This window comes from Pipistrellus kuhlii, unplaced genomic scaffold (assembly GCF_014108245.1).
Source record: "Pipistrellus kuhlii isolate mPipKuh1 unplaced genomic scaffold, mPipKuh1.p scaffold_m20_p_17, whole genome shotgun sequence".
Lineage (NCBI taxonomy): Eukaryota > Metazoa > Chordata > Mammalia > Chiroptera > Vespertilionidae > Pipistrellus > Pipistrellus kuhlii.
In genome coordinates, this window is record NW_023425482.1 from 5,884,085 (window position 1) to 5,902,184 (window position 18,100).

An 18,100-nucleotide genomic window follows, 5' to 3' on the forward strand; every position below is an offset into this window, starting at 1 on the left:
AAAAACTCGATACATGGGTTCCTCACGAACTGAAAGAATCACAGTTAACGCAACGCATTAGCAGCTGCGATTTGCTAAAGAAACGTATTGGAAATGATCCATTTTTAAAACGACTGATAACTGGCGATGAAAAATGGGTTGTTTACAACAATATCAAGCAGGAAAGATCGTGGAGCAGGCCAGGTGAACCAACTCAAACAACATCAAAAGCTGATATTCATCAAAAGAAGGTTTTGTTATCAGTTTGGTGGGATTACAAAGGAATTGTCTACTTTGAACTCTTACCACCCAACCGAACGATCAATTCTGATGTCTACATTGAACAACTAATGAAATTAAACAATGCAGTTGAAGAAAAGCGGCCCGAATTGACAAATCGAAAAGGTGTTGTATTCCATCATGACAATGCAAGGCCACACACATCTTTGGTCACTCGGCAAAAATTAATGGAGCTTGGTTGGGATGTTTTGCCACATCCACCATATAGTCCTGACCTTGCACCATCTGATTACTTTTTGTTTCGATCTTTACAAAACTCCTTGAATGGTAAAAATTTCAATAATGATGATGATGTCAAATCGTACCTGATTCAGTTTTTTGCTAATAAAAACCAGAAGTTTTTTGAACGTGGGATTATGATGCTGCCTGAAAGATGGCAAAAGGTCATTGATCAAAATGGGCAATACATTACAGAATAAAGTTATTTAGTTCCATGAAAAAATTGTCTTTGATTTTCTCTTTAAAATCCGCAATTACTTACTTGCCGACCCAATAGTATAGTGTGTCCTAATTATACTACTGTGAGAAAAGTCATGCCTCTTTTGATAAACTTTAAAACCTTAACTTTCCTCTAGAGTTTGACACATTTTTTAAATGAAAAACCATTATGATTTCTATTAAAGAAAATACATCTCAATTAAGAACCATGGTAACTATATTTACTCGTTAAATACTAAGTTTTCCAAAACACAACTTGAAAATATCTGACAGGCATGTTTAATCTCAGTGCAGTGGATCAAGATCAAGTATACATGTTACATGCATTAAGGCAATTAACTACAAATTATAGTCATCGTCATCATCATCTTTACGTGTTTTTTTCCAATACATTTGTTGATTCATTGGCAGTATTTTGTGATGACACCATGTTAGTGGTAATAAGAATGTTTTTGACCCAATTAATGATGGATTAATCAGAACATTCTGAACTGCTGATGTTACAGGAAGTGATGCTTTTACAGCTGAGGACTGTGAAGTGGGCATCTGTACTGTAAACCTTTGCCCTATGAGGGACTTTAGTTGAAACTGGTTTGTGTGGTTGGTGTTCCAAGTGTGGGAGTACTTGGTCTGCTAGTAACTGAACCAACACTTAATCGTGGAACTTACTCTTCCCGCAGAAGTAGATGCCTTTTTTTGTAAAGATTTAAGTCTATAGTTTGGAGCAGTCATGTAATATCTACCAGGTGGCAATCTAGGACCTGAATATGGCTTGATTAATGGCAGTGGTCTTTTATTTCTTTGCTCTGCAATCTATATTATGTATATTATAATAATAAAAGCATAATATGCTAATTAGACTGGACAGCCAGATGACCTTCTGGGCAAAGCCAGGGCAGCAAGGGCCAAGGCCCTTACACCAATTGTGTGTATTGGCCTCTAGTATATAATAAAAAATCTGAGGAAGGAGAGGTAAAAGACTGCTCAGCACAACACTGGATTGCCAATTGCACATCATCTGCATCAACAGTAGCTTTCTTAGCATGTCTTGAATAAATGTTTGCATCATCTAGAATTGTGGTCACATATCAGAAGGCAAACTACAACATCTGACTTATAACTCTTGGCACGTTTTCTGTAATCCCCATATCCTTTATGATTTGTGCCATCATCTGTGCATCTTTTGGCATGCTCTTGGGAGAAGCCATCTTGCCAGACCCCATGATATTCGGTGATCAGACTTCTCAAGCCAAATCACCCACATTAACATATTTCAGTCCCGATCTTGGTGCAAGTTCTTTGCCTTGCGTGGTTTTTCCAACCCCTGGTGAACCTACTATGAGCAGGATGTTTGGAAGCAACGAGATGGCTCTGGAAATCTCCGCTCAAAGGCCCCAAGTGCAACCTATTGTTTAAAATTTTGATATACATTCAGTTGTGACTCTGAAGAAGTTAAAGCATTGGTCATTATTTTCTTCTAAATCCTACACATCATAAATATATTTTGGCTATAAAATTTTCAAATACAAAGTTGTTACTAAGGGGAGGGGAATGAAAGTTATTGCCTCCTCCCCACCCCACCCCAGAAAGTCTCCTCTCCCTCCTCCCTCCTGCCTATCCTCAGGTCTCTACAGTTAAGGGTTTGCCATATCCTTCCAGGACCCTTCCCATTCATTTACATACAAACACATTCCCTTTAAACCAAAGAAAAGGAGGAGGGTATGGAATGATACTCTATGGCTTGTTTTTAATCTGTTTGTTGACAAGCTTTCATGGTGGTTTTATGACTATACCTACCGTTTCCCCGAAAATAAGACAGTGTCTTATATTAATTTTTTCTCCCAAAGTTGCGCTAGGTCTTATTTTCAGGGGATGTCTTATCTTTCCATGCGCTAGGTCTTATTTTCAGGGAAACACGGTAGTTCATCTGTAGATGCACTGTCCTTGATTTAGTCAAGTTTCTTGGTAGCTATTTAAGATGTTTTCAGTTTTTCACTATTACAAATGCTGCTGCAACAAGTATCCTCTCCTCTTACCCCCACACACATCTTTTTCATTGTACACTGTGTTCTAGTAAAAAGCCTGCTCAGATTGGCCAGAGTCAGAGAGATGGTCTATTAAAAAAAGAACTGGTGTTGCCTCGGAAGTGGGAGGTAGTCTTATACAGCGAATATAGGCCTAAACCCATGTTTTAACTGTAAAATTAGGGAGTCTTCTTATACGCCGGAAAATACGTTAGTAATTAATGACGTGTCACCCATGTTTATTGGCTGACATAGTTTTATTCAGTCCAGGGACACAAGACACAAATTCCCAGGTTTGCTTAAAGTTCTCTGGGCTGTTTTTAAATTTCAGTGATGAGTAGTAGATGGTTGAAATATTTGGCTTTCATAGGAAGCACTTATAATATATCAAACACTTGTAATACCTGTTTTATAGAAAATTTTGAAACTACAATAAACAAATGACTTTTAACTAACAATGAAAATCATTCCTATGAAAAATGGAAGAAAATAGATAATTATGTTTTCGTTCCTTTAGGTCACTCCAAGAACCGAAACCCCTGTCACCAGTGTCAGTAATAGTTTGGAGAATGCACTACGTACGTCAGCACATTCCACTGAGGAGTCGCTGCCCAAGAGGACTGTGGGAAAACACTCCAAAGGTGAGTCTGTCCATCTGCAGGGCTGAAGGGAAGAAGTTGTACTAGAGTGGGAGGGGAATCTTGCACTGATATTTATAAATGCTTTTAGATCTTTTGAATACACTAGTTGTAGTAAATTGTATTATTTTTCTATATTCTATAAATAATACATGAATGTATCTTGGCTGTAAAAACCTCAAACTTATTAAGGAGGGAAAAGTGCAAGTTGTTAATCCTCCTCCCACCAAAACAAGTAAATTCTAGAGCAGCAGTATCCTGAAGAACTTTCTACAGTCATGGAACGGTCTGCATCTGCACTATTTAGTTTGCCACCAGCCACGTGTGCCTTTTGAGCACTTTTGAAATGTGACTTATGCAACAAGGACCTGAAATTTCATTTATTTTTTCATTGCAATTGCAATTGCAGTAGCTTATTGTGAACCATGGCTACCATATTGAGCAGTGCAGCTCTGGACTGGATGGAGGGCACATTTTAGACGAAGCTGTGAGTTCCTTGGTTCTGGTGTGCCTGACTTTTGCAGCCAGCTTTGACAGAGTCAGTTGCTGTATAGTTGGTAAGTTTTGTGGAGGTGTGGAGGACTCCAGGAGTGTGAAGGTGATGTGGAGGACTAGATGGCTCTACAGTGAACTCCAAGTCTGCAGAATAGTCAGATGGGCCAGGATGACCCTGACTTGGATGGTCGTCATGAGGCCCCAAGCCATTTGCTCCCTCACTGAGCTGGCCTTTGTTCCTTCCCCCTTTTGTTTGTTTCTCTTCCAGAACGGAGCAGCACTAAGGTGAGAGCCATACCCTGCTTGTTTTGTGTTTTCCATTCTCTTTCTCCCTCCTGTCTCAGGCACAGAGCTTTGTGCCTCATAGATGCTTAGTAAGCACTTTAAATAAAGTTCCATTTTGATAAAATCATAGCAAGCCACCCATCTGTGACTTGGGTCATATGCTGGATATATCTGTGTTCTATTGTCTGCACTCATGTTTGTTTATATGTGACCATGACATGGTATTAAAAGAGTTAATCCTTATAGCAGCCATGGGGGCCCAGTCAGCTTGTTTTATATACTCCATTCCAGGGACCATCATTCTCAGGACACAGCAGGGCCTCATCTGCAAGGATGCTGTCACTCAGTCATAGGCACTTCTTCTCCCCTAAAACTGCTCCTATCCTTTTTCTTCTGAGTGTCATCCAGGGAGCAGTGCCTGGTGAGGTGTTGCTCCCTTTGTCTCTGGACAGTTCAGCATAGTACAACTTGTGCCCTGCACCCTCCTAATCTGAAGGGCTGGCCTTTTCCTCACCACCGTGGTTTTTCCTCAAGACATAATTATCAAGAACCCCCTCACTCCTTTTAAAAAATATAATTCAGAATATGTGGCTGTTATCTCTGTCACCCCTTTGTCTGTGTTGCTGGTGCCCAGAGAGCCAGCTTTAGCATCACTTGTGTCAGACATCAGTTATCTACAGTATGCTCCATTCAGTGGTCATGGTTCGTAATAGTTTCTTCCGTCCAAAATTGTTAAGCAAGCTAACCTGGTTTTTCGTCACACTTTTTGTAATACTCTGTTTAGCCTAGGTTATTCCTCTTTTGGAAGTCTAAAGTCACTCTTAAGTATTATTATAATAAACTTTTCTCATTGTCTTTTCTGTAACCCACATGTGTTTCGGTTTTTCTCTGCTTATCTGGAAGTTTGTCCTGATACAATTTTACTTATAAAATAAAGAATTCAGACTTTTCCATGTCTGTTGTATAAGAGTCAGGGAATGGCAACAAGGACTGCCTGAAACCCTGACTGCTCTGGTCAGGTTGTGTCCCAAGCTTATTACATAGACTAACCCACGTAATTTTCTGAAGAACTCTGGGGGGCTCAGTTATACCTATTTAATTCTAATATCAATCCCATGAAGAGATTATTGCCCCATTTTACAAATGGGAGAACTGAGTCACAGATAAGTAACATTCCCTGGAATTCCAACCCAGAGTTAATAATGCCCTTACCATTAATGTTAGACTGAAGAAAACAGAAAATGAAAATCAAGATGACTATGCTTAAAAAGGACACATTAAAAAATGAATGTTAACCTTTCTTCTATACTATATAATGTGAATATTTTCAAGTGCTGGCATAGAGAAAACAGTATAGTGGTTGCCCACATCTGGCTTCAGCAACAAGTAATCAGCTGTGTATTCCTTTGGGGCCTTGAGTTACTCAGGAATGTTCAGGACTGTTGTATACACTCTGGGAAAGCAAGTCTCCCCAAATCCAGTCACTTGTATTTATTATTATTAAAACTTAGGGAGACAGTTATAATGTACAAGGAGAGGTAGAAATTACTTTTAATAATATTGTAAGTGAAAGAAGTTCTATAACATTTTACTTTACTTCCCTGTCCCTTATCTGCCCATCTCTCCATCCATCGAAATATTACATTTTTTTTTAATCTGTTTTTATTGATTTTTTACAGAGAGGAAGGGAGAGGGATAGAGAGTTAGAAACATCGATGAGAGAGAAACATGGATCAGCTGCCTCCTACACACCCCTCACTGGGGATGTGCCCGAAACCAAGGCACATGCCCTGACCGGAATCAAACCCAGGACCCTTCAGTCCGCAGGCTGACGCTTTATCCACTGAGCCAAACCATTCAGGGCAAAACATTACTTTTTTTTTTTTTTTTTTTTTTTATGCATTTCCAAGTAATGATTGGGTTGGTTCTCCTGATCTGCCGTAGTTGTTATGTATGGTCATGTGTGCTGTACACTCACAGCCCACAGCTTAGTTCCTGGACGTACAGTGGATTGATTCTCCATAACTCCTGAGCCTGCTTTCTGGCTTGAGCATCTTTCTCTCTGAAGCTGCTCTCATTGGAAGTCTCAAATGACTCCTTGGGTGATAAGTCAGCTTCTATTTCACCTGGAATTTGTGATTACCCCACTCCAGACTTTGTCCTCCCTTATTTTCTTTTCATTTTTTTAAATTGTGGAACATTAGATATACACAAGCCTTGGTGTGAACATTCCACTGGTCTCCAGACAACACGCTGGCTTGGTTTTTCACTTGTAAATCACTTGTTTGCTTTACAATGCCTTCTTCTCTTCTTCTGCCCCTTAAACATCAGTGCTCTACTGGCTCTTTCTTGGTCCCCCACTTAACACTGAGCAATCTTCTCTGAGCCACTGTCCATTTGTTGATGACTTCAGATCTGAGAGTCCAGCTGTGACCATTCCCCTGGACCCCAAGCCCCTGTGAACCCTCCGGTCATTGACTATTTTCACCAGTCAATATGCCTGGAATGTAATCATGACTCCCATTGCCACTCCCTAAAATGGTTTTCCAGTATTCGTGATTGATAACCAATGTTCAGGCACTTGGGACAAAACCTAAAAGCCCATAACAGTTCTCTGTCCCTCTTAAGGGGTCTACACGTCACAGTCCTGGTATGTCTATCCCTGAAAGCCTGTTGTGGTTTCTTCTTCCCATCACTAAGCTACCATCCTGGTTTAGGCCTCCGTCTTCTCTGCTGCATGTGGGTTCATCTCTCTAGCCCGTTTTCTGAGCAGGGACCTGTCCAGCATGTTGGGTCATGGTCCCCTGCTTAGGAAGCCTGGCAGCAGCACTGATGGCAGCAGCAATGTCATCCAACACTAACCACCCTGCCCCTTGCTTGTGTTCACCAACTTAATACCACAGGCCCTTGTAGTGGAAACCATTATTCCTTTTGTTCACGATTAAATAACTGCCTACAGTCACTGGGCTGGAAAGTGTCATATTTCAGACTACGCCTGTCTCACTGCAGAGCCCATGGGTTTACCTTAATCTGCAGAGAGGCGTGAGTTTCTTTATGTGCCCCTTGTAGGGTTGGTGGGCTGGCCCTGTCTGTGCCCTTGCCTCCTTGTGACTGTCCTCCCCTCTCTGCTCTGGTCTCCTGTCATTCCTCTCTTTGTGTCCTGGCTCCCACTGTGACTAAACTTACTAAAACACAGTGCGTTGTCATACCGTGTTGCAGTGCCCAGATGGGCCCTTCCCTTTGAGGTCTAGCCCAGGTATTACCACTTTGAACTCTGTAATTTTTCCATCACTGTGGCTGGTACTGTGCTGAATATATAGTAATGCTAAAGAAAGTGTTTGCCCTGAAACATAAATAAGTGAAGTTCCTTGGACTCCAAAATGCAAGTTTGTTATCACTAACCACTCAAATGGAAAATGTGTGTTCATTTCCTGTTTTTGCTACTTTAGAAATATCTTTTATCAGCTTTGTGTTTTCTCAATTATGCGCTACTTTTGTTTCTATCCCAATTTCTGAAGAACTAACAATCAAAGAAAAATATGTGATAGAGTCCTTAAATATAGCATGACATGTGTCCTAAAAGGATGTGGGGGGGGGGGGGGGGAATCAGCTCAATCAGTGTAGTAGTGAATTTCACATTTTAATAATAGCTGAAAGAAGTAATGCTTTTAAAATGTATTCCCATTAACATAGGCAAGTAAATGAAAGTGAGAAAGCAAGTTGATATTTTAGGAACATTATTCAGCTGGACCTTTAAGAATACAGTTTTTCAATTTTTAAATAAAAACTAGATTTCAGTAATAAAATTTTAAAGCAGGAAGCATCCTAAATGTTACTCTGACTTAGTGTCTTTATTTCAAGTATGAAGACTTGAGTTTGCTTACACAGATCTTAGGAGGAGTTGTTTGTGCTACAAAATTATTATCTTTTCATATTTTCTCTCAGGCATAAATATTATACTTTTTACTATGATTTATTTTAGTGTATTTTTTATAATTTTTGAAGTGGTTTCTTGTTACTGGGCATATAGAATTAAACTAATAAAGACACCTTGAAATCAAATAAAAGACATATTTGGAAGAAAACTACTAACCACCCAAAATTTTCCAGAAAATTTTAGAAAGGAAAATGTTTCAAAAGAGTGGCTTATTCTTGGGACATATTGATGTTTTACTTATAGGTGTCTTATAAATACTCATGTAACAGTTGGCTCTTATAAATCATTAGCGAATGTGGTCCTTAGGTTGTGGCAGTTTTACCCAGGAGCTCCCTGGGCTGAAATGAAGAGAATGTGTTTCTGGTGCTGGGACTTGCTGGCTGTGTGGCCTTTCCATCAGTCATTGTCCTAAATCATCTGTGACTCTTTGCCAGCCTCAGTGAGTGCTTCTGCTTCAGGCCTTTCAGCTGCTTGCCTGGGCTTTTATTACAACACATTTGTATTTTCCACACAAAACTCCTCCCTCTTGTGTCAGTTACATTAGTGTATTATTTTTTGTTTTTTGTTTTTTTTAAGTATATTTTTATTGATTTCAGAGAGGAAGGGAGACGGAGAGAGAGGGAAAAAAAACAAACAACAGTGATGAGAGGGAATCATTGATCGGCTGACTCTTGCACTGGGATGCCCCACACTGGGGATCATGTCCACAACCCAAGCATGTGCACTGACCCGGAATTGAACTATGATCTACTGGTTCATAGGTTGACACTCAACCACTGAGCCACATCAGCTGGGTTTAATTGATTTTAGAGACGGAGGAAAGGAGAGAGAAACATTAATCAGTTGCCTCCCATTATCTACCCAAATCTGAAACCTGCCCCGACCAGGAATCCAGCCAGTGACCTTCCAGTGCTCAGGACGGTGTTCAACCAGCTGAGCCACACCGGCCAGGGCTAGTGTATTTATTTTTAAAATTAGGTATTGAGCCCTGGCCAGGTAGCTTAGTTGTTCGATAGAGTGTTTTTGTCCCTATGTGAGAAAGTTTCGGGTTCAGCCCTCCATCAGAGCACATAGAAGAAACAACCAATGAATGCACAAATAGGTGGAAAAACAAATGGGTGTTTCTCTCTCTCTCTCTCTCTCTCTCTCTCTCTCTCTCTCTCTCTCAAATCAACTTAAAAAAATTTTAGGAAATTAAAATTAGGTATTGATTCAATTCTAAAAGTAGTTTAATGCATTTTACTTAATACATTTTATTAGTAGTTATGTGATCTAATTTGTAAGTTTTGAGAATTTCTAATGTGCATCTTGAATGCATAAAAGAAGAAACGTTTGAGCAAATAAAATTTTAAAAGGAAAAAGCACATTGTTCTTTTCAGTCTCATCTCAACATGGTCTAGCCTGTGCTCAGCAAACTGACTCGAGAGCCACATGTAGCTCTTTGGCCCCTTGTATAGCTCTTCTACAAAATACCCTGGGCGAGTCTATTTTGAAGAAGTTTAACCCTTTGCACCCCGCTGTCCCCTCTCAGGGGACATCGGAATTCTAGCATATCACTCAGATGTCCCCTCTCAGGGAACATTGCAGTTTATTAGTGATTACGGGGAATTGAGTTAACTCAACGCATGTTTCACAAAGTAGCGTCGAGTAGCTGGTAGCCAATGTCCAGAATGGTTCGGAGTGCAAAGGGTTAAGTTTAAAAAATGTGGCTCTCCAAAGAAATTTCAATCATTGTACTGTTGATATTTGGCTCTGTTGACTAATGAGTTTGCCGACCACTGGTCTAGTCTCATATCCCTTTGTCCCATTTCCATCTGTCTTACATAGACATATACTATACACAGTCTGGATCCCAGCCCCTTTTCTCCTGTTCCCAAGTGTTCCCCAGATGGACGCTCCTATCCTTCGTAGTCTGCCTTTTAGAGCACTGTTCCTGGCCATGACTGGCTCATCTCTGACCAAATAGAAGTGTGCCCTTCATGTCTTCGAGTCTTTCCAGTTGATGTAAATCCCATCTGGTCTTTCCAATTGATGCAAATCCCTGGATCAAAGAAATGGCTTTAAAGTTCTGCCACTTTAAGTCACCTTTCACTGTCTGTCCCTTCAGATGATGGATTGCTATCTAGCCCCTAAAATTTACACGTTTGCTTGTACTCTTCAGAAGGTAGTGGGACTTCGGTGAATGTTAGTGATCAGTCTGCAGGACTGACTAGAAAGGTGAGAGAGAAAGGGGAAGAGGGGTCACTTCATCTACCAGTAGACTTTAAGTGGATTGTAAATAGATATTTGTATGCATATAAATAAACTTTAAAATTATGAAACCACATTACAGAACTTTTGAGGAAAGGCTACTCATAATTTTACCGCCAATTATAATTATTCTTGTTATCATTGCTATTACTTCTGATAATTTATTTTTAGTCAGTTTTACTTTTATAAACAACTATAATCATTTTGCATATAATTTATATTTTTAGTTGTATTATAAGCGTTTTGTGGGGGTTTTTTTGTAATCATGGTCTTTAATATAGCTCCACAATTGAAAGTGTGCTTAAACATCTTTGAATCCTAATTAGGCATCCCGTAACGCTGCCCTCCACATTAACCGTTGTCAGTGATGTCTGCTACCGAAAGTCAGCCCACAGGTGCCCTCCTGCCTCTCCATTTCACCAGGCTCCCCTTCTCCCGTTTTTAGAGCCTCTGTGAAGGCAGGAGTTGTTTTCTTGAAGGGCAGTATGGAGAGAATTTCACTGTGAGTAAAGTGGCAGAACTTTTTAGCCATTTATTTGATCCAGAGCTTTCCTGGTAGCAAAAGCTGCTGCAGCCTCCCTATAAGTAGGGTGGGTGGCACGGACTTATAGAACTGAAACAAAGCACCATGTCCATCGGTCTGATTATGAAGAGTCTTCACAAACATTTCAGTCCTGGAGTTCAAATGCTTTTTTTATTTGAAAACAGCTGAATAATGTTCATCTGCTTTTCACATTTTCCTGTCCAGATATGAGTCACTTCCTGCTTTCAGACCAGATGAAGTTTTGTGTTTTTGTTTTTTTTGCTTCTTTCCATAAATCCTAATATTATTCAGTTCTGGGACACTTAGGTACACATTGGTGTTCTGATGCCAAGGAAAATGCTGACTAAATTTTTCTGTATTCATTGATTTTATTTATCCTATTGTTTAAAAAAGTTAAGATCTGGATTAGAATGATGTCATTGTGGGTAAGTTTTTTTAAAATAGCGGTTCTGAAAACATAAAAGCTGTTTATTTGACTATCTGACTGATGAAGTTGTACAGGAACAGTGAGTAGTTTTGAGTGCAAATAAGGAGCTATACAACCTCTGAATGTAGTGTTTTCTTTGTTTTGCCAGAATGGGAACACGTACTCTTATTTTTATTTTTTTTTTAGTAATTGCTTCCTATAAGGGTCTTATTTTAAATTAACAACACTCTAAACCAAAGGGGTTCTATTATCTTCCAATATGCATATCAATCCTGATGCCGCTTTACAAAATTAGGGAGGCTTACAAGAGAATAACTTAGCAAGCGAAGGGTCGTAATATACCAGTGAACAAGATAGGTGAGTTCTTGTGATCTGTGAGTATAAGAACCTATCTATCTTGTTCACTGGTTTATTACAAGCCCCTACAATAGGACCGGGTCCACAGCAGGAACTTCATAAGACATGTGGGTAGAGCAGGGCTTGGCAAATTTTTTTCTGCAAAGGCATACGGTAGTTCTGTTGTGGCCATTGATTATATGTAAGCAAACAGTGTGGCTATGTGCCAGTAAAACCATTTACACAAACCAGCAGAGGGCAGCCTGCGGTCTTCCAGCTCTTGGCTCAGGACGGGGCTGTCCAGTAGAACTCTGTGACGACTGAATGTTCTCTGTCAGGTGGCTGTTGACACAATGTGGTCAGTGCAACTGAGGAATTAGACTTTAATTCTATTCTTGTGATTAATACAAATTTAAAAGGTCATGTGGTTAGTGGCTACAGTATTGGGTGGTTCAGGGTTAGAACCTCCCCCAAAGCATGTTGAACAAAGCAGTTCGTTTTCTCTAGGATGTTAGGGGAATAAAGAGTTCTGTGACCAAAAATACTGGGGAATTGTTAATAAAAAGATTTATTTGTTGTGGGACTTCTCAGAGCCTTTAATTTGCTGATGTCATGGACAATCTTCAAGGAGTTTTGCAGATTTTTCCTCCAGATTTTTTGACCATGAAGGTTTTCAGGGGTGACTCTGAACATCTCACAGGACTGGTGTTCCTTGGAGAAGACTTTGGGAAACATTGGTGTGGGAGACCAGGAGCATGGACATCTGTAGGAATTGTAACAATTATTGGACCATTGAAAGGCCTGTAGAAATCCTTATAGAACCCTACCATATGTCCTCCAGAAAGAGTAAAAGTAATGGAAAAAGGTGTTCTAATGTATCATTTTACTCTTGAGGATAAAAAAAAATGCACACGTGTGTGAAAGGGTGGTATGAAGAGGCTGGTGCCTTTAGAACTCTTTCTTTAATGGTAGTTTGTCTTTTTTTTGGTCACTGTCTGTGCAGCCAGTCTATGACAATTCTCAAAATTCTTTAGAGGCAGCATGAAGAACCTTCACTGTTTCTCCTAACCTGCTGCCCTTTTCACCCCCAGCCTTGCCCTGTCAGAAAAGGATGAGACAAGAAGATCCAATGAGAGGTTCTGGGCAGCTGTGTCTAACACAGTAATAGTGGAAAACATTGAGCATTAGTTTTTCAGAAATTGGAACAGATCATAACTAATCTTTAGTTATAATTAGTTCATACTTGTGTGCATTCAAATAAACTTATGTTCTCTCTTCAAGCACTGTTCTCTTCCTTTTCTATGATTTGTATTTATTTCTTTGCCTGTTTTTCTTGCTTTACTTTTAAATTCACCTTCCATTCCTGAGTGTGACAGCTTTTTTGCTTCCTCTTAAGTTTCTCATTCCAGGTGAACACACCGCAGAAGAGACTGAGCAGCGTTGGGCATTGAAAGCCTTACTTTGAAAATTGCTAAAATATTAAATGCTAAAGTAATATGTACTTCAGGATTTTATTTCATTTTTATAATTTTGTTTGTTGTTTGTTGTTTTTGTGTGTGTGTTTTTTTTACTTTTACAGTGAGTGTTGAAAAGATAGACCTGAAGGGATTATCACACAAAAAAAATGAAAGAAATGTTGAATGTTCCTTTGAGGTAAGATGCTAAGTTTTTTTCCCCTTTTCTCCTCTGAGGGATAGGAGGGAACATTTACCATGAATTGATACTTTTATTTATCTAAATAAAAAATAGGCCATTTTGCAAAACATTGCTAGTGCTATGGGAGATAGAAAGCTGGGACTCGGCCTATGGGTGGGCCATCTCCAGGTCTGGGCTTGTTGGCCTTCAGCCTAGGGGGTACTCACTCCCTGACCTCAGTGGCCTCCATGAGGGGGAGGGGCTGGGGCTCTGGAACAGCCTGGAGTTAACAGTTCAGTTCTATCCCTGTCAGCCACGTGACTGAGGACAGTGCTGAACTTCTGTGCCCTAACATCTCCAGTTGGAAAAGGAGGAGTAGTTTGGGGGGAAATGAAATGAGACAGCCCTTTCAAAGCTCTCAGCACAAGATCTGGATATAGTAAAAGCCTGCAAACAAAAACTCTTCTCTCTACCCACTAGATGGCAAGAGCTTCTTGGTCTATATGGTGATTGCTCTCTAGACTGACATGCTCAGCTGGTAGTAGTTGGTTATCTAAGTTGGCTTATGTGGAGAATTGCGAAAATTGAGACATACTGTGTATTACGATTAGAGACCCTCCAAGTCAGTGCTAGACACTACTTATGTTTTGTTGACCCAAACTGTTTCTGTTCCCACTTAGCTATTGAAGAGGCTGGGTAGTGAATTTGGGTGGCCATGTCCCTGAGGTTCTGTTACTTGTCCAGTATGTTGTGTGAGGTTCTCCTTTGACCATGTGCCTGAATACTGAATGATAAGGAAAATCTGCTTCCTGTATTGTTGGAGAATGTTCTGAGGAATAAAAGCTTCTGTGTAGTATTTAGTGTGTGTATTATGTGCAGTTTACTAGTTTTTCAAAGAGTGTAGCTGCATGAAAATACTTTTCCCACTAAAAGGATAAAATTTTGATTTGAGAGGTACTGCATTGTAAAGGTCAATTGTTAAGCTACCAATGTCTTCAAAATGTATGGAAAAGATGTGAAGTTTGGGAGCTTGCTAAAGCTTGCGACTAGCACCCAAACTCAGGAAGCCAGTAAACCTTGGAATCCCAGCGTCATTCAGGCCAGTAGGAATCAGGAGCCCAGCAAGTCCCCAGACCCTGGACATGCTGTCTCCTCCCTCTACTCGCTGCCTTTTGCTGTCTAGTGTTTCCTGAGGGGCTGTTGCCATCATTATTTGCCTCCACAGGGCCTACCCTTTTGGGAAGCTGCTGAGCATAGGGCGGATCTGGGATGGTTGGCCCCTCTCACAGGCCATCTGATCATTGGGCTTTGATTTGCCCCTGTCTTCAGTCCTTTTACTTGTGGCAGGGAATTGGGCTTGTGCAGCATAAGATGCAGAAATCCTAAACAACACAACTGCCTGCTGCTACTCACCGAAGAAATGAGCTTTGGCAGAATAGGCACTTGGCCTCTCATGAGTTCTCGGAGGAGGAGGGGATTATAAGCAGGAGGAGGAGGCAGTAGCAGACTGGCGGGGATGGGGACCCTTGTCTGAGTCTTCTGAAAGCAAACTGCACAGCTCCAACAGGAGCCTAGAGTCACTGGCCTTCAGGCCGGTCACAGCTCTGAGCCTGCGGCACTAGCCTGGGAACTATTGCTTGGAGCTGACACTGATGACTGTCACACAGGGTTAGATATTCTTACCCCAGTGGTTAAGCTGAAGTGTCTGAAAAGCTGACTTTTCCTCATGTGATAACTGGTAAAAGTATTCGTGTGTTTAGGAAAGTGAAAATCCTTCGTATAGTCGAACTAGCTATTCTTTTGAGGTGGGAACTTGTGCCCAAAGGAATTTACAGTCCAGAGTGCATTTGTTGGATGGTATTCAAGGTACAAAAGGAAGATATAACCAACATTTTTTTTTAATTACTATCTTATTTACAAAACACACCATTAATTTGTGCAGCTTAAATTGTGTGCTGGTGAGTTGTCCTCTACTTTTATGCAACTGCTTGTAGGATACAGATATGTATTATTCACTTGTAAGAAAAGTGCAGCCACTTTATGGTTGTGTTTCACTGTGGTCACTCTAGCTAGCTGTCATCAGATGCTATAGCTCTATATAGAGAGAGAAGTGGTGGGCTGCAGGATGAGAAGACAACATATCTTTAAACTTTTTCCATTTTAATGACCCCCACTCCCCCAAAAAAATTAAGTCCCAATAGATATTTTTCTATCTTACAAATCAACAAGTTGATTCTAAAATTTATATGGGAAGAACTATAAGTACTCAAAATAATTTGGAAAAAAAGAAAAAGATTGGGAAACTCACAGTACCTTGTTTTAAGAGTTACTGTTACACCACAGGAATTCTGACACAGAAGCATTGCTGCAAGGGTAGAGGCATTGATCAGAACAGAACAGAGTTCAGAATTAGACTCAGATGGAAGTGGCCCATTGATTTTTGACAAAGATTCAAAGACAGTTCAATGAAGAAAGGATTTTTTTTTTCAACAAATGGTTCTGAAACAGATATTTCATGCACACACACACAAAAAAAATTAACCCTGGATCAAATCTCACATCTTATACAGAAATTAACTTAAATTTTATTACAGGCCTAAATGTGAAACCTAAAACTACAAAAATCTGAGAAGAACGCATAGGAGAAAGCTTTGTGATTTATATGAGGCAAAGGGTTTTTTTTGATACAATGTCAAAAATATCAATAAAGACAAATATGTTAGACTTCATCAAGATTTAAAACTTGCTCTTCAAAAGGCACTGTTAAAAAAATGAAAAGAGAAGGAAGGCACAGACTAGGAGAAAATAGATGCAAATTACATATCTGATAAATAATTTGTATTCAAAATACATAAAGAGCTCTCAAGCTCAATAATAAGAAAACAATCCAATAAAACATGAGACAAAGATTTGAACCTGCACTTCATCTCATGCTGCACATGGTATGGATGGCAAAGAGCATACATGAACAGATGTTCAGCATCATTAGTACCGTAGTTAGGAAAATACCAATTAAAACCACAGCAAGGTAGCTCGGGGAATGTGGCTCAGCAATTGAGCGATTGAGCGTTGACCCAGGAACCTGAGATCATCGGTTTGATTTCCAGTCAGGGCACTTGCCCTGGTTGTGGGCCCATCCCCAGTAGGGGCATGCAGGAAGCAACTGATCAATGCTGTTTCTCTCTCGTGAATGCTTCTATCTCTCTATCCCTCTCTTTTCTTCTTTCTCTAAAAATCAATAAAAACATATTTTAAAAAAAACACAACAAGATACTAGATGAATATTAGAATAACTAAAAGTAAAAAGACTGACCATACCAAGTGCTGACAGGGATGTGGAAGAACTGGAAGTCTGCTACACTGCAGATGGAAAAGTAAAATGGTGTGAGTACTTTGGAAAATAATTTGGCCATTTAAAAAAAATTAAGTATATTCCTAAAATATGACCTATCAGTTCCACTCCTAAGTACCTATCCATAGAAAATGAAAGCATATGTTCATGCAAAGATTTGTATATGAATATTTATAGCAGCTTTATTTATAACACCCCACATATCCCTTCACAAGAGAATGGATAAACAAACTATTATATCATATTCATACAATGGAGCACTATTCAAAGTAAAAAGAGTAAACTTGATACACTCAGCAATATGGATGTAACTCAGTTATGCTGTGTGAAAGAAACCAGACCTCGCCCCAAACAAAATAAGAGTCCATTTACATAGCATTCTAGAAAATGCAAACCACAGTGACAGAAAGCAGATCTGTGGCTTCCTAGGAAGGGGCAGTAGGAAACTTTTGGGGGTGAAGGATATGTACATTATATTGATTGGAGCATCAGATTGTGCCCTTCAAATATGTGAAGTTCTGCTGTAGTTAGTTTGCTCATTATTTAGAGCACATGTGTCAAACACAAGGCCCGCGGGCCAAATCCGTCCCGCCAGGCCTTGCAATGTGGCCCGCACCGCGCTGTCATCACTGCACTCCGCTGCGTTTCCATCACAATGACAGTTTATGACTGATCAGTAAACCATTCGGCCCGCGATTTAGGCTGGATTTTAGATTTTGGCCCCTTCTCTGATTGAGTTCGACACCCCTAATTTAGAGCATCAGCCCGAGAACTGAAGGGTTGTGAGTTTGATTTCAGTCCAGGGCACGTACCTCATTTGCAGGCTCTATCCCCAGCCCCTGTTGGGGCACGAGCAAGGGGCAGCCAGTCGTGTCTCTCTTTCACATCCATGTTTCTCTCTGTCTCTTCCCCTCCTGTCAACTCTCTTTGAAAAATCAATGGGAAAAATACCCTCAGGTGAGGATTAACAAAAATAAAATATGGTTATTAAAAAAAAAATAAGAAAATATGTGTAGTTCATTGTCAGTTATAAGTTAATAAAACTTAAAAAAAACATGCTAAGATTTTCTTTTGTCCACAGAATCTAATGAAGATTAAATAGTCCTTATCCTTTGTATATGGAAATAACTAGCTATTATACTGTGACCAGAACAATTTTTTAAAATCTTATTAAGAGTGTCTGCCATACCTCGATGAGATTCAACAATGTGTTGCTAACAGTATAGAAAGACTCAATGAAATATTTTTCCCTGGAAGCTTTTATTTATTCAGAAAGGATTCAATGATTCTCTGCCCCACCAATTTTCCAGCCTTGTTTATCTCTAATTTTGATTTTCATGTATCATTGTTTTCCAGGATACAAATTAAAGATTACTCTTTTATAGGAAGACATAACCCCAGATCAAGATGGTTTCAAGATACACAAATGTACTACAAACAGGAGTTTGAATTTCTTCTTC

The 18,100-nt window shown here is 39.8% G+C and overlaps 1 protein-coding gene, 1 long non-coding RNA gene and 1 pseudogene across 8 annotated transcripts in view; 1 reads left to right on the forward strand and 2 right to left on the reverse strand.

Annotated features, from left to right (window-relative positions):
* ZCCHC14 (zinc finger CCHC-type containing 14) overlaps positions 1-18,100 on the forward strand; it is a 77,866-nt gene that overhangs the window by 32,183 nt on the left and 27,583 nt on the right. For all 7 annotated transcript variants that reach the window (XR_006741838.1, XR_004988475.2, XM_036440673.2 and 4 more), the window contains exons 2-3: positions 3,259-3,382; positions 13,233-13,306. Coding sequence is in view for 5 of the 7 variants with exons in the window: in XM_036440673.2 (XP_036296566.1) it covers positions 3,259-3,382; positions 13,233-13,306 (198 nt within the window). In the remaining 2 variants the exon portion in view is untranslated. The remainder of the gene's footprint in view (positions 1-3,258; positions 3,383-13,232; positions 13,307-18,100) is intronic.
* LOC118720843 lies at positions 1,057-1,925 on the reverse strand (annotated as a pseudogene).
* Positions 12,641-15,491, reverse strand: LOC118720590. The gene is made up of 2 exons (XR_004988480.2): positions 15,326-15,491; positions 12,641-12,806 (listed from the first exon to the last, which is right to left on the reverse strand). It is a non-coding gene; the product is annotated as an uncharacterized LOC118720590 (long non-coding RNA).